The sequence below is a fragment of the Toxotes jaculatrix genome, chromosome 8, assembly GCF_017976425.1.
Source record: "Toxotes jaculatrix isolate fToxJac2 chromosome 8, fToxJac2.pri, whole genome shotgun sequence".
In the NCBI taxonomy this organism is placed as follows: Eukaryota; Metazoa; Chordata; class Actinopteri; family Toxotidae; genus Toxotes; species Toxotes jaculatrix.
Window position 1 is genome coordinate 9,244,536 of NC_054401.1, and position 22,764 is coordinate 9,267,299.

At 41.5% G+C, this 22,764-nt stretch overlaps 1 protein-coding gene across 2 annotated transcripts in view; it reads right to left on the reverse strand.

The window, feature by feature from the left end:
* Positions 1-299: 299 nt before the first annotated feature.
* Positions 300-22,764, reverse strand: part of LOC121185797 (nectin-2-like) — a 75,096-nt gene continuing 52,631 nt past the window's right edge. Inside the window, exons 7-10 of one of the 2 annotated variants that reach the window (XM_041044228.1) lie at positions 3,655-3,790; positions 3,443-3,509; positions 3,226-3,309; positions 300-2,088 (exon numbers count right to left, since the gene is read on the reverse strand). In XM_041044228.1, the coding sequence (XP_040900162.1) occupies positions 1,897-2,088; positions 3,226-3,309; positions 3,443-3,509; positions 3,655-3,790 (479 nt within the window). In that variant the 3' untranslated portion in view covers positions 300-1,896. Of the gene's footprint in view, positions 2,089-3,225; positions 3,313-3,442; positions 3,510-3,654; positions 3,791-22,764 lie in introns of both variants that reach the window. The other variant, XM_041044227.1, reaches the window with a different exon arrangement.

Sequence of the window (22,764 nt, forward strand, 5' to 3'; positions counted from 1 at the left end):
GGGCACTGCAGCTGCAGTCTGACTGCAGTTTTGTGTCTCCATGCTCTCCTATCATTTACTCATTAATGATAGGAGAGCGTGGTGTTATTTATTCATACCTAAAGCATTAATGCCCCCTTCAATATTTTCTGCATTAGATATTTGACGATGCTAGTCAGGGCTACAACTGTTTGTTGCAGCCCTGACTAGCATCCTTCCTACACCTCCAGTCCATACTGCTACCTCATGGTGAAATAGTGGAATTACAACTGAGGTAAGAAATACCAGTTTTTGCAATAAATGATAAAGAAATGACAAACTGAAGTTAATTGATTTAATGAAGGTCACACTAAATGTAAATCAACGACTGTCATAACAACTATGAAAATATAATTAATTAAAATAAGAACTGATAAAAACCGACATCATTCATGAAAAGAGAAAACAGATCGCTTTTCTCACAAGGCAATTTGATCAAATAAACAACTGCTTGGCACTAACACACATAAAAACAGACACCTTTTGGTTCGTGATGGAGTAGAAAAATATTTTGACTATTACTGGCCTGTTTAACTCTTAACCCAGGTAATGGACAGATGTATCAGTATAGTAGCAGGCTCTGTGTCAGCCCCTGTTTGAACTCTATGAAGAACCATTTAATCCACCAATAGAGAGATGAATTGCAACAGATTTCATGGACATAATCCAGATTTATCCTAATCCATCTGAGCACACTGTTAGACAAAGCAAATAATAAAAAAAAAGTAGGCACAAGAGTTTACAGTTTTCCAGATATCTTGAAAAATACAGCACTGTGGCTACTCACTGTTTGAGCAGCTGAATGTTGTTTTAGTATGGCTTTGAGGATGTACAAATGCAAGTAAAAAAATATATAATGTTACAGCTATCAGGTTACCATCAAGTCCAATCAATCACCAGCTCTTTTGTTTGCTTCTTCCTGAGAGGAGTGTCACTAGAATTTCCACAAGGAAAGCAAAGGCCAGACAAAAGGCCTGGCACAAAACATAAGAAAAAAAACCCTGTTAAAATCAAACACAAACAGTAACACAAATATAGCACTGCTCCGGCAGTTAACACCCCCTTACTGCAGATTACACCCTGATGTTGTCACGGTCTGTGAGTCTCGTCTTGGTGCTGCCTGATTAACTGCAGCTAATAGCGTCTCCACAGGGTGCCTGTTTTTACACCGGCTTCACACCACCTGGGTTTGAAAACCAACAACAGCAGACAGCTACGACCAGACAGAGGTAACACATAATACCCACATATTGTGCTTCTACTAACCAGCCCCTGTCAGTGACCATAATGTATGCGACAGCTCAACATTTAATAATGCAAAGCAGTTTTGTGTTTACCAAATATACAACTGTTCCATGCTTTTGTGTCCATAAAATGTGGTCATGTCCTACTATGATGTTACATTCAACAGAATATGGTATTTAAAACAACATTGCCTGTGATTTATCTCCAGTTTAAGAATAATAATTTGATTAAATTTTGAAGGCTGCATGCTACAGTTGTGCATATAGTACATAAGCAAAGTTTTGTATCTTGCTGGCTCAAGCTGATCGGGGTTTAAAAATGGTCAGATTCTCAAAAGAGCAACACACAACTGAACCCGATTATTTCACAGTAAAGACTATCAGTAACCCGATCAGAGATAAATATTCTTAAATGAGAAGGCAAAACAGAACTCCCCATCTCTGCAGAGGATGAACTTGAGAATTGACAGTTAGGCATCAAATGTTCACATTCACAAGTTACCACTCTTCTGTGATAGAGCTCAATTCATGTATGTCTTGTTTAAGCTGAAATGAGAACTCACTCAATCGCACACTCATACATGCACACATATACACACGTCAGCATCTTCTGTGGTTTCCCACGCCCCTGTCATCACACAAACATGGCAGGCGACACAAAGCTGTCCCCGCGGTTGACATTGGGGCCCGGGTAATGGTCCTGGGGGTCATTTACTCTGTGCATATAAGGAGGCAGGACCTCGTTGTTTCCGGGATCATCCCAGCCACGGGGGGCGGCAGAGTGATAATGCTCCATCTCATCATCATCATGGTAAGCATCCAGGTCCTGCCAGAAATAAGCATGTCATCAATCATGTATGGTGAAATGTCAGACTCGGTATATCAGGAACAAACACATACATCACCTCATTTTGCGCGCAACTAGAGAAACTCTGTTGTTGTTCTATTATTATTATTCTGCTTTTTGCAAAGGGGATCTCTTTCATTTGGCTTTTAAAAATACAAAACATGTCATATCTACAGCACTGTGCTGCATCCAATTAACTAAATTGAACTAATTTTGAAAAAGCAAAAATCCAAGTGGTAATCTGAATTCCTGGCCCAATCTGACAAGTAAACTGTTATTGTGTGCTCCTTGGGCTAATCAGTGGGACTGTAGCAGTGCTGCAATGACGCAGTGACACACACCATTAAACAAAGTTTTATTAAAATCCAATCATGAGATCAACCTGGATCCAGACCAGTGACTCACTGCCCAAAAATAGAATGGTGAAAAAAAAAATGGCCATTCAGTCTGAATATCGGGCTTATCTGAGATACTGTTCTGTGGATGAGATTGCTGCTCATGCACAGTCCTCCCAATTTCATTGTCGGGGATTGGATGATAAAATGGTATAATAAAATAAATAAATGACGCACATCCTAATTTATCTATGAATTCACAAATCAACCATAGTTAAAATAATTGAAAAGTCTGGTTTTCCATTAACTATTTCAACCCCTAATTCCAATGTTCCCTTTAAAAAGCTTAAATTACAAGCAACAAGAAAAGTGGTAATTAAACACTGCATTATATTTGAGATCTGGAACTGTTTAATTATTCAGCGTTACGTTATATTCTAACATGATCTCTCTCCCTGTAGAACAAACTTTCTGCAGTTTGACAAGCAGTGGCTACACATAGCATGTAACAACAAATCCACTTAATGGATCCATCAGGGTTGAAGAGGCTGTAATTATTAAATAAAAACAGGAAACAACTTCAGACACCACCATGATGAAGGTAAGATACCCGAAGACGTTTGGTTTATAAAGCATGGTGCACTGGAGAAGAGCTGCGGGACGCGTTTTCATTTTGATAGAAGGTCACAGTGGTCTACACCATACTCGGTTTGTGTTCTCCATGTTAGAGAAAGAAGAACTGTGTATCTCCTTAGCATTTTGAATCAACACGTGTCCTCACCGTGACCGGTTCTTCACTCTGGGCGTTCAAGTAGTGGTTCTGCTGAGGTCTGTCCTCAACCACTGGGGCATAAATTGTATTCCCCTGCTGAGAACATACACATTAGTTAATAGATTTTGGGAGATAAAATCAAATCTGATGGCTCTGCTCACCGTTTTTGCCTTTGTCTAGTACAATCTGACACGATTGTGTCGGGCATTTGTCGATGGTGACTCACCCCTGAAGGGAAGCTGTTAGGAGATGCTGTCTTCTTAGGAGGAGGGGGCTTGTACTTTGGTGGACCACTGAAACACAAAAACACACAGCCACACGCATTTCATCTAATGGATCAATTTGCAAAGAACACACACAACACATATTTGGGCATGAAAAAACAATAGCGGACTGAAATGTAGTCACCCACACTCATTCAGTCAGACATATACTCACTCTCCATGGAGTTTATTGTCACGATGTTTGCGGTACATGGCAATGGCTGTTCCAATGATGGCAATCAGTACAATGACTCCAATGATGGCTCCTATGATGCTGCCTGTAGTAGCACCCTTCACTGGAAGACGAACGTCTAGGGAAAGAGGAGTAAACAAAAACAAAAGAGAGAAAACACCTGTTAGATAAGATCACAGAAATGGACATGAATTCCTCGTTTGGAATTTAACACAGTGGTTCCCGACATTTCTGCCTTATGAGCCTCCAAACCAAACTAAAGCCACGTCTACTTTGAGACCCTTGTCACTCAACAAATATGTCAATGAGCTGAGAGCAGTGGTTCAGATTGTTACATTTAAATGACTTTTAGAAACCAAATGAGGAAAACTATTCAGTATTTTACATGTAAAAGCAATAGTTTACATTTTAGGGAACATGCTTATTTACTGTCTGGCAGAAACAAGCCCCTCTAAAGCTCAATAATTAACATGTTAAATCTCATTTGCTTGATTCATACCAAAACCGTCAAAATAGTCATTGTGTGCCAGACTATTTCTTGGCTGGGACCAATAATTTCTTCACAGACTGCCTGGCAGCTGCTCAGAACCAATGAACAGATGTTATCAGAGTGGTATCGATCTTCACGGATTATTTCTTTAAAAAAAGATGACAAGGAAGGCTGTGGGATGCAGCTGAAAGCTTTAGGAAGAGCAAAGTCAATAAAGCTTAAGTTCAAAAAAGCGTGTTTCCAATGTTAAGGGTGAACCTCCATGATCCAACTAAATAAAAGTATGAAAAAAAAGCTGATTTAAGAAACATTAATTGGAGTCACAGTGCAAGAGAGTGGGTCAGATAATTGAAGTTGCTCCACAGTATAAGATCCATGACTAACAGTGGCCTTATAATGAAAAAAGAGACTGCGTGAGTGAGTGTGTGTGTGTGTGTGTGTGTGTGTGGGTGTGCACGTGATGAAGTACAGAAAGGGTCTTGATTAGAGTGTCAAGTCACATGGGTGATTAAGATGAACCAGTGGAGTCATGCAGAGGTTCCACTAATGAACCATGACCACACTGAACATGAACCAACGCACACACACAGCGCACGCACGCACACACACTGTATGTTTACCGAAGGTGCAACTCGGCTCATTATCCCCTCTGTATTCCCAGGGGATTATGCTAATGAGGGGGTGGTAAAGGGCAGAGAGGATCTGAAGCTCATTTGATGAGAACAAAACCTGGTCCTAGTAATTGGAAGGGTCATGATTGAATGTTGTTAGTCCCATAATTACAATTCTCCTCTAACAATAGACCACTTTGAATATCTCCTAAAATAATTTTCATTCTTCCGCACAGACAAAGGTGTTGTAATAATCATCTCTATCCCCACCACTCATTACCTCCCAGTGCACCATCTCTTCCTACTGACCCTACGTTCTCCGCTTTACACCAGCTTTGGTTTTCGTCTCTCTTTTAATCCTTTTATTGTGCTAATTCATTTATAAAGCCTGTATTTTTAGGTTCCTGTGTGCCACCTCCACAATGGACTTTATAAACATTAATTTATTGTCATGTTATTGTTATAAGGTGGGGTTTTTGTTGAACTTCATTCAAGACATGGTAGAGTAAAATAAAACTTGTGAATGAGAAAATGAAAGACAAAAAAAGCACAATGTGTACCTTAATCTGCAGAGTCACAACAATAATCACTAAGCTTTGCAACTCTTTAAAGATGAAACAAAATATTTCCCTGGATATAATATAGAAAAATCTTCTTTTGATAGGGTGAACTGAGTTAATTATGTTCTTGGATTTGTTCTGTGGGGTAAAAATAAGTTTTCTGTTGTGTTTTTTTTTCCCCTTTGTGCAAAACTTACATTCCTCCTATCTTGGGACCAAAACCAACATGTGGTGCCCTCATTGCATCTAAAGTAGTTTTATGCTTCTGTAGGGACACAAACTGCCACGGCACTCATACGCAGTGTGAACTATGTGTTTTATTTATATGTGCATATATGTGTTTCGTTATCAAGATTCAAATCAAACATGGATTTTTAGTGTCTTTGCAGTACTAAGAACTACTTTTGCTTTGTTAGCAAGACAAAGGAACAAAAATCTTTTTGAATTTAATTCATGTAGAGTAGGCTGTGCTTGCTATTTTAGTAGTAGCAGATAAAAAATTACAATGACGCACATTTTAATGAAGTTTTTCCTACTGCAAAATGTGTTAAGGAGTATTTGACCGAGATATTATTAGTGCTGTCATATGAGAACAGATATTTCCTAGGATATTGGTTAGTGCGATATTATCATATTACGACACAGTTCTCTAGGGTGAAGTGATTCAGTTCTCTGCACTCTGCTTTAATCGTACATCAACAATTGGTCAAAGTCTATTTTACTTTGTCAATATCGCCCAACATTAAACTTAGAGTAGAAAAAAAAAGGTTATTAAAGGTTTCTAAAACGGTAATAAAACAGATGAGGACAAGTAGCTATTATGCTGCAAAGGAAATTCAGGCTGAGCTGCAGGAAATTAAAACTAATTATTCATGCAACTGTCTGAATCTTAAAAGTGTCTAACAGGGAGCTTGTAAAACACACTTTTGTTTCAGCTCACCCATAAAACACAGACCCGGGCTTCTAAAAGTACAAAAAAAACAAACTTTAAAATGAACTATGCTAAATAATTAGTCAGATTTTTTACAAGGACTGTCATGAAGGAGAGCGCAGAACATTTTAGTGTGGCATTTTCAAAGTCACGATGGTTCGGCAGTGGGAGTGCTTTCCATTTTCCATTAAGTAATTTAATGGGAATGGAGAGATGATTTGCACAGAAGAACACAGAAGAATAAAAGGCCAGGGTACCTTCATAAAATCTCAAACAATGGATACAGACTTGATGTCACTTACTCGCTGGCATTCGGGCTTTATTAGATTTCCAGCTGTTGAAAATTAAATTTGGCATTAGACACATCACATCTAATCACATAGAATCCCTTTCACGTAATATGAACCAATGGCCACATGGTGGTGCTGTGCCACTTTAATACCAAAGCTCTGAACAGCCTCAGGACACTTTTCATTCTAAACCTGATACCTACCCTGTCATGTCCAGTGGCTTGTGTTACTGCTTCCTCATTTCAGTGCCGTGTCTGTTTCTCATCACACCATCCTCCTCCATTTTGGCTCCCGGGATTTTTTTTGAAACTCTATTGAGACCCCCTGCCCCACCCTCCCCTTATCTCAGAGGCGTCATTACCCAACCAATGCCATTTTCACTCAGCGGGTTTCAAGTAGAAAGCTGTTCCTTCTTCTCAGATAACCTCTGATAGAGAAAAGAGAGCTGCAGGAAAAAGGGGCCAATTTTAAGGATTGAGGTGTGGTGCCCGTGTGTGAATGACTTGACTCGAGAGCATGCCCTCTGTGTTGGCCCTGGACACCAGCCATGTCTTGCGTTAATGAAATATCCCAGACGGAGGGAGAGTGGGAGTGTGTGTGTATATGGGTGTGTGTGTGTGCTGTACTGTACGTTTGCCTGTTTAAATCTCTGCAGCTCTGCCAAGGACACACAACCAGACACTCATTTATCCACATATATAGAGTACATCAATAACATACATCCATGCAAACACAAAATACACACCCAAGTACGCACACACAAGCAAACAACATCGTATGAAGAAGCAGCTGGCATTCCGTGCTGTATCCTTGTCTCTCAGTCTGACATATTTACACAAACACACTGGTCTGCAGTATGCCCTTTGCCCTGCTGCCTTTCCTTTCCAGACAAACATCACATGCATACACAAAGACATCTCCATACATGTTTAAAAACTAAAGACAAACACAAAAAATAACACCAAATATATTGCAGTGGAGAGGAACCCTGAGGCAGAGAACAGTTCTCTGTCCAGCCCGACCAAGCTGTGTTTTTCCTTTACTATGAATAAGACGGCCCACAGTTCAAACTCAGTTAAAGGTCAGCTCCATTCCTGTGAGCAGATCAATGCAGGGACCATCCAGTCAGATACACACGTATGCCTTCCTATATGTGAACCCTCCATCACTCACACCCTTGCCTGCGTGGCCAGCCAGTCAACCATAGACCACCACTCTCCCACGGGGCAATAGGAGAGGAGGGGGAGGATGTAGTGGGAGTGAAGGGAGAGGATATGAGGCTGGATGGTTGGCTGAAACTGTCTGAAATTACCACAGAACCACTTCAGCAAGTTGAAAATACCACCAGAATCTCTTGAGCTTTGGGATGCACGGCTGAATCCTCGAGTTTTTACCTCTATTCTCTTCATTTCTGTCTTTAAAATACTTTTAGAGGGGGGGACATTTTTCAGGAAACACATCAGCACTCCTTAAAAACTTATGGTGCATATGAGTCACTGACGGGAAAGCTGAAGTGAGGAGAGAGGACTCAGCAAAAGAGGATTCATTGTGAGATGAGTCAAGGAGAGACAGTGGAGTTGGGAAGAATGACACTGAGGAGCGAGGAGGTGAGAAGAGACGAATCGAAAAAGGAAACAAGGGTGAGGCAGAAGGAAGAACCAAGTGCGATGAAGGCTGTGATTAAGAGGATGGCTACAGATAAGTGCAGAGGGATTTCCTGGCTGCTGCCTGCAACTGGCTGATCACACACTGAGAGGATGAAGGAGAGAGAGGGAAGACAAAGATCTCACATCTCTTTCTTTTCCACTCAATCCCTTGTTCTCTCTTCCTGTGTGTTTACTCCTCTCCCTGAAGGGATTAAGGTTAACATGCTGGCCTATCCTCAGCTTCCCCGCACGGGCTGGGCTTTTGCTGCATTTATCTGTGCCTCCTCCCCTCTATTTCCATCCATCCCTCCTTCACTCCCATTATCCCTCTTTTCTGTCATCCTGCTCCATCACTGGTGTAATTTGGGATTCGCTTGTTTGGCCCCGGTAATACGACAGCACAAATCTGCAGCGTCTCCCTCTGCATCTCTTATCTCCTGTGCCTAATGAGTAGAGATAAGCCTGTTTTTATTACCCTTCCTGACCTCTTCAGCAAAACTGTGCACACACAGGCATACACACACCATTTGCACACACCTGCATAAGTTTTCACTGCAATCAATGCCCACTAACCAATCTTAAAATCTTTAAAGTCCTGTAGATCCACTGGAGAAAAGGTTCAGATATACATGTGGTTGGCCTTGGCTTAAGAGATTAGCAGGCTACTGGTCATTAAAAAACAATCCTACCGTAGCTGATGATCAAATTCATTCGTAATGGGTTAGCTCGACTTTTTAAAAGGGACAGCTGACCAAAATATCCCAAGCCTGAGGCGTGCTGTTGGCTCAGTGGCAGTAGCCATGGCCATGTGGCAGTGACGTCGTGGGATTGTCCTGCTTGTGAATTTTCACTGTGTGGCATCTTACCCTCATTTCCTCCCTTGCATTTTCCAAGTCACGCTCCACTATGCTTTTCAGTAAAGTGAGGAATGTCTGTTTAATTATATAAATCCACAGCGTTTGATCACCCCCACTATCATTAATGTCTTTGAGGGAGCAAACATTTTTTGATTTAGAATTCCCTTTTAGTACCGGGGAGTTTTTCTTTGTTGTTTTCAAGATGTCAGTGGGAACTTGAGTTTCAATCAAGGTTTACCCTTAATGCAAAGTTTGAATGTGACAAGACAAACTGGTTTCAGCTGAAATTTGAGTCTCTTGAACTCAGCTGAGACAAAGGCTAACGCACCACCCAGCACAGAAAAACACAAGGCTGCCACAGTCACAGCAGAGATGCCTGGAGATGAGATTAGGACTGAATGAATTGATGGCCTCTGAAAGAGATTAAGATAAAGAACAGTACATGTAATCTCATTGCTCACCAAGAGAAAAGAGAAATCCTAGCCTTTAGATTAACTTGCTATAACACACAGCCTAACCATCTATTGGCGCATTCATTCAGGTTGAGCTGTGTGTGTACACCTGGTAATATAGTAACCGAATAATCAACAGCATAGATAACTGCAGAGAAGGGGAGAGAGGGGAAGACAGGGAGAAGGGGAGGAGGGGAGAGGGGGAGTGAAAGAAGCCAGAAAAAGAGGAATAACAAAGGTAGAAAAAAAATAGAACAAAGTAAAGCTTGTGGCTGCAGTGAGAGGGAACATGCATGAGCTGCAGGCCCGAACACACACACACATACACACACAGATCTATGCCTACGCACACACACTTAAATTATTCACAATCAATGCAAGTGCCACAGTGTTGAGTGCTGCAGCTACCTCTGACATTAATTTTATGGCAGTTGAAGACCTGCTACACCCACTACCACAATCACCGTCGCCATCACTGTCATTTACTATTCACTGCACTCGTGATGCCATTACAATTCATTTCAGCACAAAACAAATCAGATCAAATTGATTGTGCTCACTCGGACAACACGAGAGGACAGACGCTACCAATTTGACTGAAGGAAACGCTGACTGAATATTTTCGTGTGGGTTTGTGTCCGTGATTCTGTTGCCAGGGGTTTCTGGTTTGGGCAGATCAGTGAAGCTGGTCATTTCTAATCTTGTGTGATTCCAGATCTCAAACTCGTTCATCTCAACTGTCAGTGCTGTGTAGCTGAGCTTTCTTCAAATCCACAGACCTTCAGTGTAAATTCTAGTAGAGATGCCAAATACAGCCTGCTTTCACCGGTCTCTGGAGTTGTCCATCCAAATGCGAAAAGGAAAAGTGAGCTTGAAGAGACTTGTCAAGGCAAGAAGTTTCTGGTATTTGAGAAGATAGAAAGAAATTTGATTCTGTCAGCGATGCCAAGCTTTAAGTTTTAAGACAACAAGCCTGAGAAGGAGCTGTCTGTCTAAGGAAGTGGTGTAATTTTGTTGCTTTGTAGATGTGGACCCGGTTGCAAGAGGCTAGCTGTTGTGACTGTCATTCCAACCTTTCCCAAAGATATCCAGATGAGGTTTGACGCCAATGAGCCATGCCACAAAGTACCAAAACTATGCAACAAAATAAACAAACGTATGAAATATATGAAATGATGTTAGAATACATCCTGCACATACAACTGTTATTACCATCTCGGCTGCTAAAGCCTTACTGCTTCCTCCCTTCAAAGATTGTGAAATTATCTTTAGACAAAACCAAGAGGAGGATTTAGAGTTTGTTGCTGCCTTCGAGTTAGATATCCAACTGATGTTGAGCAAACATCACCAGCTCAAACAATGTTGGGAATTTTCACCCATCGGTGTCTTGGGCGATTTTGAAAAGGTGCCTGGTAGAAGTGTCAGCACTGACTCTGCCCACCGATCTTCAGACTGCTCTTAAAACAAGTGGCAGCTTCAGAGATGTAGAATTAGAAGGCAAAGCAATTCACTATGTCTCTGAAATGACTGTAGAGAGTGTTGACATTAGACCTTCTAAATGTTGAAAAAAATGTTTGGGTCAACATTTTTAACATTTTACATTTTTAGCATTGGCACCGCGTGGGTGCTTTACAATAAAATTTTGCTTCCATTGTCCTTTGACTTGCATCTTCATGTATATAATATAAAAGTAGACCTGGAGAGCTGATGATAAATTGTATGTTAGAGTGAGACATTATGTATATGTTCTTGCAAGTTTCTGGTATGGATAGATGAATGGAATGCTTATTGTTGTTGTATTACTACATCTGCCATCAGGTATGGTATTAATGGCAGGTATAAAGAGGCATAAACATATTTATGAAAACAAGTCTGCAGAAAAAGTCACATGGCCGAATGTGTTAAACTGCTTGAGGGTTTTGCATTTAAAACTGATTAATGAGCGGCTCATTGGGCTGGATGCTTTCAGTTTTCGTGTTTAAGCTCAGAAGGAATTGAAACGAATCCCAAGTTAATTTGAATTTTGTTAATGTTGTGTTTTACACAGAATTAATATCCTGTATCAGAGTTATAAAGTCCAATTTTGTTAATGTGCTGCACTTTATATTCTGAATTTTATGTTTTATGTTCAGATTTGTGAAACACGCACTGCTTGTGTGTTTTGCATTTAAAACTGTTTAATGAACCACTCACGCAGTTCGATGCTTCCAGTTTAAGTGTTAAAACACTGAAGGATTTGAATCTAGCCCTGCACGTGAGATGTGAATTTGCATTTTGTAAATGTGCTTTTCACTCAGCTTTGTTACATGTTTTATGTGTGAAACCCAGATGTGAAACAGAGTTTTGCTGCACTCACTGATTAGTGAACAGGTCCTTAGGCCTTATGCTTCAGCTTAATGTTGAAAACCACTACTTTTTGTCATGCGTTAGAACTTAAGGAAAAATCAGTTCTACCAGAACAATACATTGATTAAATCGCAATGAAAAAGGGGTTGGTTTACAGTAAAATATTGATTTTGTTAAAATCTGTTGATTCATTGATAGCTCGTGAATACCTCCAAATGTTTTTGCCTCATAAAGGTACAAATAGCCTGTTGCTCCACCTGTACCTGATTAGGTCTCAATTCTGTAGCTTTCCATTGGGTACATTTTTGTCACTGGAGGTGCAGACGTGTTTTTAGCGGAACAGACAAGAACGTACAAAAATGTACCAATGTTCAAAGGTACAGGGCTCATACCCTGCTAAAGTACAGATGCAGTGACAAAGCATTTATAAGCTTTTAGGTCCATTCCTGTACCTTGTTTTAGTGTGTACAGTGAGTGTGTATGTGAGAGTGTATGCAAGTGAATGTGTGTGTGTTCTGACATTTTAAAAAGCCATGCAGCGGTAATGTGAAAACTCTGTATGGCGTGTGTGTGTGTGTGTGTGTGTGTGTGTGTGTGTGTGTGTGTGTGTGTGTGTGTGTGTGTGTGTGTGTGTGTGTGTGTGTGTGTGTGTGTGTGTGTGTGTGTGTGAGACGCTGCTCTCCCTCTCCCTCTCTGGGGAGACAGTGTGTTCCCTGCCACAGTGCATCAAAGCACACTCAGTTGCCTTGGGAGAAGGCAGGAACTCTCTCTCCCTCTCCCTCTTTCTCTCCACCTCTTCCCCCTCCTCTGTCTCTCCATGCCTCCATCATCCCCTCTCCTCCATCTCCCTCTCTTTCTTTCTCCCTCTGACAAGGTCGCTGCTTGCCTCTTGCTGTCTCCCAGTCAATATTTACAGTCCACTTTACACTGGCACTGAGGTGGTCGGCTGCAGCCAGCAGAGAAAGCAGGGCTGCATTAGCCAAATGTAGCTGTCCACTCAGGACATGAATGATCTGTTGTTCTACAAGCACTGTGTTTCTCCTGCTTTCTCTCTCTCTCACACATACACACACGGGGAAGGGTAGGAGGTAACAGGTAGGGCTGGAAACAGCACGCTGCTACTTCACAGAAGAGGAACAAGTGCTCAAAAAGCACAGGTCAGATTGTCATCACATCTATGGGAGCACATTGAATTTCTAGAACAATTTTAGCACTTTCAAATATCAAACAGATTAAACTAATTATGATACATTACACCACTTTCTCAAAATTAAAGTGGTGATGCTACATGTTGTATATTTAATAGTATGTTAAACTTACATATTGAAAGATATACAACAACGTTTTCTAAGGATATATTACAACAGTAAATCGGGTCTATTATTTCAATCACGATCAGTTGGCAAACACACTAAGTGTTGTTTTAACCATCAAGAGAAACTCTTCAGTTAGGCTGGAATATGTAGTTGAAAGCATTAACATAATAATGTGTCTCTAAAGTTGACAAAGTAGGTTATGTCATGATACATAAAATAGATGCAAAATCACATCACAAAACAAAACAATGGTCATTAAAACTAACGGTTACACTGTTTTATATCAGAAAAACATACATGTTAAACTACCAATTTATTTGATTTGTTATTGCAATTGCCTTGGAATTATTATTTTTTTTTTTTTTTACTTTTGTTTAATTTTGTAAAACAATCAACAAAATTATCATTTAATCAGAATACTATTCTAGTGAAAGTTAATAAATCATAAAATGTATTTTTCCACAGTCCTAAAAAGTTTAAAGATTCAAAAGGAATACTTTTCCAAAATATATTCATGTGGAAAAGTTAGAGGAAAAGATCAATACCACTCTCATGTCTTTATTACCTTAGCTTAGCATAAAGAGTGGAAGCAGCGGGAAACAGCTGCCCTAAATAAAACAAAATACAACTACAGCTCCAAAACTCACTAATTAACCTGTTGAATCTCATTTGTTTAATCTGTACAAAAACAGACATGCAAAAGAACGACACTTGCAAACATCCAAGAAAGAGCTATAGCATCTAACGCACCATTAAACCCCAAAACAGTCCTTTTTAAGTTTGTGTTTTGTTTTTGTTTTTTGCCGGATTACACAAACAAGATATGAAGTGTTAATTACTGAGCTTCGGATGGATTTTTGAAGTTTGAAAAGAGCCAGCCTAGCTGTTTTCCCCCCGCTCCCCTAAGCTAAGCTACGCTATTCACAGCCTGGCTCTACAGCTCCAGACATGAAATCTGTCTCATCATGCCTCTGCAAGAACGTGAATAAGATTTATACCTGTAAAAGTGAACGTGAGGAAGAAAATGCCTTTCAAATGGCAGCAGGTGACCTACATTTTCAATAAGTGTAACACACAAGAAAATGTGTTTGCATGTAAACCTGACAGTAAATGTTGTAGTCTGAGAATATCCAGCCACCTACTTTACCTCACTATGCCTTTAGGCTTCCCATCCGTCTTCTCGCCCTGCTTTTTCCGTTCTCCTCACCCCACACTCCACACCACCCTCTCCCCCTCTGCTAGTGTCACTGCAGCCTTGAGGCCAGGCAGTCAGGAGCAGCTGGTATGTTTACCTGCCCTCCTAACCACTGCTAACCTCTGGCTAGAAGGGACTCTCACCTCATTACCCACCACTCAGCCACACATACAACCTCAAACTCTGCTATCCTCTTAGATTTCTCCCCTACAGCCAGGATGCTACACTGTAATAGCCTCTGTGTACTGCAATCTATTCAGCTGCATGCTGTGCAAAAATGTTGGATATAATGAGAAAGGGGGGAAAAAAAAAACTTCTAGGACTTGGCTACCGCTCCGTTCCTCTCTCCTTCTCTAGAGAGAGGAGAGCCAGTTCGTTCATTTCTCTCAACTCTCGCCGACTCACATGAGAGCGCTCTTCATGTCGCCCTCCTACCAAGCTCCCCGCACAGACTGTCAGAAAGGAAACAATGCACGGAGAAAGAGACAGAGATGGAGAGGGAGGAGAGTGTAGAACATATAGGAAAGAACATAGAGAACTGAGTGAATAGAAGATTCAAGCAGGAGGATGGAGAAGTTGATGCTGAAGATGAGTATGAGGGAAAGGAATCGAAGAAAATGATGAAAAGTATGTGTGGCACATGAAAATGTCCCACTCTTTGAGCATGATAACACAAAACTAATGATCCCCATGCAGAATTTGTTGTGTTATTTTGCTGGAATAATGATTTCCTTTCAAGTGTTGTTTACTGTGTTTGTACCTGCTGTACTGTTGACCGCAAAGTAGGCAGCCTAAAAGAGCCTCACACAGGGTCCTGAGAGTGCCATAGCTGTAATAGGTCCCATTTCTCCCTCAAACTGCCTCTCATCAGCTACTGATTAATGACACACAGAGCCATAATGGCCCTGCACGCTCTCCACATTCATTCACTTTCCTCTTCATCCAATACCCCTGGAGAGAAACCACAACAATGCGAGCTGTCGAGACACCCAAAAACTGCGCTCTCACCGAACTCGAATTCAAACGCTCATTAAGAAAGACGTTTCCTCCATTGCCATTCAGTTATGCATTGCCACTGGGAGCCGTTGGACAGAAACAATAGAACACAGAAGGGATGGAAAGGTGGAGAAGAAAGCATACAGAGTTCAATTTATCTGTATGGGAATAAAGAATGGTTTCATTAGTGTTTAAATGCGGTTGATTGGCTGCTTGAGATGGAGTGCAGGTGATTTATGCATTGGTGAAAAGGATGCAGCCTATATTCTGGCACAAGATGTATGCACACACACACACTCACTGTACACCAAATTTGTGCTTCTGCATATGAATCTGTGGAGAAAAAACTGTTGCTGGAAACCAGAAATATGTAACTCATTTAATTTTTTGCAACTGTTGTGCAGGTTAAAATTCTCAAAGCTCATCATTATGTCTGTTGTGCAGCTCTGTAAACAATACACAAGGCCTTGCACCAGCAGAAAAGCACAAGTGCACACAGACGTCAACATCCAAACTGATGCCTTTGCTATGCATGTGCACAGACGCAAATATTCACATTTAAGGACACGCTTTAACCCTCGCATGTCGTGGATGAAAGATATCAAACTGCTGTACATACATCAAACAACATCACACCAAGCAGCCGCCGTTAAAAACCCTCACCGCATCAATAATGAATAAATCGAAATTCTCATCCTCCGCCATGTACCGGAAAGCACTGATGGCAATGCAACTGATCTCACTGGCTGCACGCGCAGGTTAGATATTGGTTCTTCAAGCTCCATTCATCTGAATACTCACATATCACCAAACTCCTCCTCCTTTCAGTTTTGCCTGTTTAGATCCTTCTGCCCTCCCCTCTGTGCAGGGGCATCTGTTCATCAGCGCATGTGTTTGTGTGTTTTCCACAACAGCAGTATTTATGTTCAGTGTTTGAGAATGTGCGGGGTAATCAATAGTGTTTCAGTGAAGGACACTTAGGAGGAGATTGGAGCCCAAATCCAAGCCAGCATGAAAGACAACATGACAGAAACACTTGCTGCTCGACCTGAAGGGGCTCAGTGTGACATCTACCCTCGCTGTTGTCGAGAGCACACGCACACAGACACACACGCTCCCTTACACACACACACACACATTTAGACACGCCTGTGAACCCATAAGAGTGTCTTCAAATACAGTTAAAAACATTTACACACTGCTACAGCAAAGCGGGCAAACTAATGAGTTATTGACCGATGAGCCTACACACACACACACACACACACACACACACACACACACACACCATTTATTGTACATCGCAATGCATCCATTCTACGCATAACGGACGTGAGCAGCGTCCTTGTCACAACTAAGCAGCGTGTGCTATAATGAGAGTGTGTGTACGTGCACGTGCCTGTCTGTGTGTGTCTGTGTGTGCGTGCGTGCATGCATGCACTGGGCTGACTGTGTGTACACAAGTCATTATTAGAGGTTTAGTGTGTGCTCACCAGTCAGTCAGGCTCCAGTCAGAGGAGTCAGCTTAAGGGCTCATAGCAGCTCCCTGAGGAGACACTAAATACCATCAGCCGTTTAAATCCATCCATGACCATTTTAAATATGCAGCACACACTCACTCCATTTTTAATAAGAGCTCTGAGCAAGACAGAAGGAGGAAAAAAGGAGAGAGAAGAGACAGAGACAGAGAGAGGAGAAGTGGGGGGAGGCAGACAGAGGAGCAGGGAGAGGGAGGAATACGAGGGGAAAGGAGGAGAGCAGAGTCTGTTGCATTGATTTCTTGGCAGTTTGGCACCGGCCCTGATTCGCCTGGAAAAGCCACAGATGTGTCAGAGCCAGTTAGGCACGCAAGAAGAGAGGGAACACGCATACACACCAAACTCAGTCACATGCATGTACACACACAGCATATGTGCAGACAACACATACACACACACACAGAAAAATGCTCATAAATAGAGACGACACACAGCGTGCACTCAAACTGTCTGCTTGTGTGTGTGGATTACAAAAGTACCTGTGTGAGGGGAGCAAGAGAAAGCCGGGAATGATGCAAGGGGTTTTGATGCCTTTCTGAGAAAAACCAGGCATTTCTCTCTGAAGGCAGAGTCAAAAATAGATACCATTACACACACCTAGATGGGCAGTAAATTTCTCCTTAATCCCTGGCTTAACTTAGCTCAAAAACCTGTCTGCTCTGCTCAGCTTTCAAAGCACACCTGACTGTGTGCGGGTGCATGCACGGCCCAGCACAACAGCAGCGAAGAGTCGGATGTACATTTTGATCTGAGGGCGGATGAGACATTAGGATCAAAGACGGGGACTGGGGAGAATCAACTGATCTTAGCTCTGAATCCATGAGCATCCTCCAGACAGACTACCTGATTAGCTAGGCATCTGTGGCCTATATCCAGCATGAAAAGTGAAGGGAATTTTGATGATAAAGCCTCAGGCAGAATCGTATCTAGGTCCTCTTGCAGATCAAAACAGCACCAACTAATGTCAAGTTTAGGGGTTTGATTCCCATTGGAGTCACCTGTGCAATTGCATTGAGCTTAACAGATGCTTCCATCAAATGTCTCTGCAGAATATATTTGTATGAATGAATCCTAACTGCTTTTTATGGTCAACAGTTGAAAGTATGGCTACATGTAACTATTATTTTCATTACTGATTTGTCTCACAATTATTATCTTAATTAACTGATCTTTTGCCTATAAAATGTCAGAAAAGTATTACAAATGCCAACCACATTTTCATGAAGCCTTAAACTTGCTGTCAGACCAACAGCCCCAAACCAAAGGCTGTTTATGATCATAGAAGAAGAAGAAAAGCAAAAGGAAATCCCCACAACTGAGACACTGGAACTGGGTCGTGTTTGGCATTCTCCCTTAAAACATTAATTGGTTAACAAAATAGTGCTGATTATCTTAAATTTTCTGTTGATTGACTAATGGCTGAATCAACAAAGTTAATTGAGCTCTAGTTGAAATTAATAACATGACCTACATAGTTGTACTGAAGCACTTTTCAACACAATGCTTGGATTCTACAGTCTGAGTGGATATTTTCAAGAAACAGATGGAACCATGCTCTCATCTATCTTCCATATAAGTTTCTGAACTTGATGTTTGTTCGCTGTCCACTGAATTAATGACAGGTTCGAGCTGCACTTGTGTGCGAAACACTTAACACCACTTCAGTAAAGCCTATATGTCAACAGCGTTCACTCGGCAGGAATGATGTGATTCTCAGTTGAAATGGAGCAGGAGCTCACATAATACCATTTCCTGCTTCGGACAAATACACACACGCACACACACACCTATGCAGGTCCAGCCCGTCTTGCTCTAGGTGACAGGTGTGTCACAGCAGTGTGGCAGGAACCTGGTGATCCCACCCAACAGTCTGAAAGACCGGTTAGTCAGCTAGCCGTCTGACTCACTGAGCGAGGGGATAAGAGCTCACTCACCGTCACACCGGCTCCACTGTGTAAATGTGGATCTATTCTCAAAAGAAGAAGGGTGAATGTGTCACTCTCATTTTACGCAGAGACACATGTAGAGATGCTCAGACGCACCGAGACACGCCGAGACACCCCAGCACCCGAGATGTAGATTAGACATGGTGTGTTTATTACCCTCTGTGCCAGAGATGAAACCGGTCCCGAGACCTCCGTTCATTTGGCTGTCAGTAAAGACACAATAGGGCAGTCACACTTTCTTTGACGCGCCACTCTGGAATGTTAATCACAACAGAAGCCCATTATCTTCACATCCCCTCGTTACCTCCCTCCATTTGTCTTCTTCTCCTTTTAAAACCTGACAAACTCATTGCTCGTTACTAGAAAGTACCATTGTTTCATTGAACGCACATGTAGAGGAAGACAGAGACATGAGGCAGCGGAGATAAGAGGAGAGGCAGCGAAGCCTGCCTGTCTGCTGACATAAATTGGGGATCATAAAAGGTGTCGTTGCGGAATTAATCTGCGAAGAATGAATAAAGTGTACTGTGGGGAGGTGTGAAGGTATGTGTGTGTGTGTGTGTGTGTGTGTGTGTGTGTGTGTGTGTGTGTGTGTGTGTGTGTGTGTGTGTGTGTAGATAGGTAGGGGGGGTTGTTCTTGAATCCATAATGAAGACCTAAGAATGGAAAGAAACATGAAACATGACTTTCAAATGCATTCATAAAGTTTGATGATCTAAGTTCATGAGGATGTGTGTGGACACAGATTTTTTATTAGTGAGTGCGTCTACACAGTATCGCTATTGTATATAAACTGTGTGTGTGTGTGTGAATGAGTGGGGAAGTTGTGCGTCTCCATGCCTCAGCTGTGACATACTCCTCGCATCTCTCTCTCTGCTACAGCGCCTACAGGAAGCACAACGTACATCATGAATTTTATGCATAAGGCTGAATGTCAGCGCTGATGCATAATTTTTGCGGTAAAATGCTAAATGTCACCAAACACCAGGCTCTGTTTCGACTGACGGTGAAGCTCGTATCACCAGAGGACGTGCTGGCAGCCAGCAGTCACCACGCCAGCCGTCACACCAGAACCAAAAGGCTACAACTGTACTGTACACAGTTGTGGCAGGAGCGGCCGAGTAGGCGACAAGAGAGACCGGGGGACAAGGAGGGTAATGAAAACAGAGTTGAAGGACAAGGGACTGAGACGTGGGGATTTTTTTTTTTTTTTTTGCATTTCTGTTTACCCTACATAGATGCATTTGCAAAAGAGATTTGATGCTTTAACCTACAGTTTTACCCTTTTGTTTCCCCTTAAGCAGCTTGAAGGCTGAAAGAAATTATACCACTCTGTCTGACAGTATCATACTGTATATCGTCTTCTTCTGTCCCTTAACTGAGGCTCTATAATGCAATTCTTTAAAATGAAAAATTCATTCTACATATATTATAGATATATTGGGTCCATTCTGTATTGGGATCTCCGCAATTTAAATAAAGTTCTGAGAGTTTGAACAACGTCTGGCTAGGTGCTTTAAGTATGAAAGGCCTGGTTCACAAAAATGATAAAAACACACATTTTTTCCCTTTTACTTGCAGTGGCATCTAGCCAAAAAGATATTTTTAGTTTTCTTTGGCCAATTTCTGTGATTTCAGACTCAGATTTCTACTGCCACACCACTTACACCTGGTACTAACATGTAATCTGTTTCCACCCACAATTGCATTTACATCTGGTATTAATAAACATTCTAATTATCTGGATTTGAAACCGAATGACAGGATCATTCAATTTTAAATCCCTTCTTTCGGGGAAAGGCTTTATAGCTACAGCTGCTATTTGTATCTTTTGCCACGCTTGGTGGATTGCGTACGGACTGTGTTTCCACCTGGCTGAGATCCGATCATCATCTCCAGATGTGGGCTGCTCGATCCAGTTGCCTTGTCAAAACAAAGTTTTCTGTGTGCATTAAACACCTTGCATTAACGTGTTTTTCCTGATCCAGATAGGAATAATAAGGATGTTTAATGTAAAAGTTGTCATACATTATATTCTATCAAAACCTGGACAAATAAAACCAAAACAATCTAAATGGCTGGATACTACCAGTTTTTTTTTGTTATGGGGTGAACTGACCCTTTAACATTTTCTTATTGTCTTTTATTGTCCTTACCACTCCTTCATACTCATTACACCAGAAAGGAAAAGAGAAAAAGTACAAATGCACACAAACACACAGGGAATGTGAGGACAGGATGAAGAGATGATAGAGAGAGAGAATGAGTAGCCAGTGATGCAGATATACGGCTTAAATTCTTCCTCCAAGGCAGGAGCCCACCAGCTGAGCTCCCAAAATGAAAAACTACACTATTAATATGTATGTGGAGCTGGCATCAAGCACTTTCAACAACACATGCACAATACACACAAAAAAAGGGGACTGTGCATGAGAGTACAAATAGACACACACACAAACACTCCACCAATAACAGGCAGCAACAGTTACATAAATAAGTTTGATATTCTTGCATTTTAAAGTGCGAAGTTTGTGCTTATGACCTTTGAGGTTGAAGGGGTGAGTAATGAAAAGCGGGGCGCCTCAGCCAGGCCTGCCTGAGAGGCTGCTGAATGAAGGACAGAGATGGAGGGATGGGTGAGAGAAAAAGATGGAGAGAAAGAAAGGAAGAAGAAATATGAAGGCACTGTCATCTCATTTCTCCTCCCTCCGGCTCCCCCAGCTGTTGTTCTCTCTCCCTCTCTCGATCACTTTTCATTGTCACTCATCCCTCCGATCACCCCTAACCACTTGTGCTGCCCTCCCCCTCCACTGCCCTCTCTTCCCTCGCTTGCTCTCGCCCTTCCTCTTGAATCCCTCTCTTTCTCCATCCACACAAATGACTCAGTGAAACAGGTCAAGTGTTACAAAATTCCCCCTGCAGCTCAACCTGCCTAATACAAGGCTTGGCTCATTGCACCAAGACAAGTAATACGCTGCCTACTCACTGAGAGGGGGACACACAGGGCTAACACCAACACACGATGAATATAAAACTCATAAAATGCCTAAATATTTGCATATATATCCATTATCTACATGCAAACCAACTCGCACCACTAAACATCAAAAGTCATTTAGATGCAGGCATATTTATCATTTTTTTTTATCCAGATTGTTTTTACTCTATTATTACAGTCAGCGATGTCAAAACAAATTTCAGTTACTTCACTTACTGAACCTGAATCTACATGGAAAACAACACATGCACAGGAACAAGTAACAGAAAAACATTGTTGTGCTCGTCTTCCTAAACAAAGAGAAAATCATCACATCCGCATCCTGTTAATAGAGCTCAAACGATGAGTTGATTGACAGAAAAATAAGCCGCATCTATTTAGATTTTCCATGCAAAGACCCCAACATTTTCTGGCAGAAGCCTCTGAATTGTGAGGATTTAAAACTTTTTTTTTTTTTTTGTCTTATGTGATTTTAAACTAAATATCTTTGACTTTTAGACTTCTACTCAGAAAAAAAAAAACCAAGCAATTTTGAGGACATCACCCCAGGCTTTTGGAAATTGTGATGGGAACCTTTCACTGTTTCCTGACATTTTATGGAACACAGGATTAATCAAAAAATATTTGCATATTAATATAAAAAGAAAATATTTATTAGTTGCAGTTCTACATATTAATACTACTGAAAATACTACAGTGTACAAACTGCAGAGGAGACACATTAAAACACACACTGCCGCAGTCTCTTTCTACTTCTCCCACCTATCCACACTAATGAATAGCAATTGGGTGACAGAAAACCCTGAAGCACTAGAGTAAAAGTGGTATTAAGAGGAGGACAGCAGAGTAAAGGGCCTTAAAATAGGATAAATGACCAGGAAAAAACGAAACTCGACGCACACACTTGCCCTTTAACACGC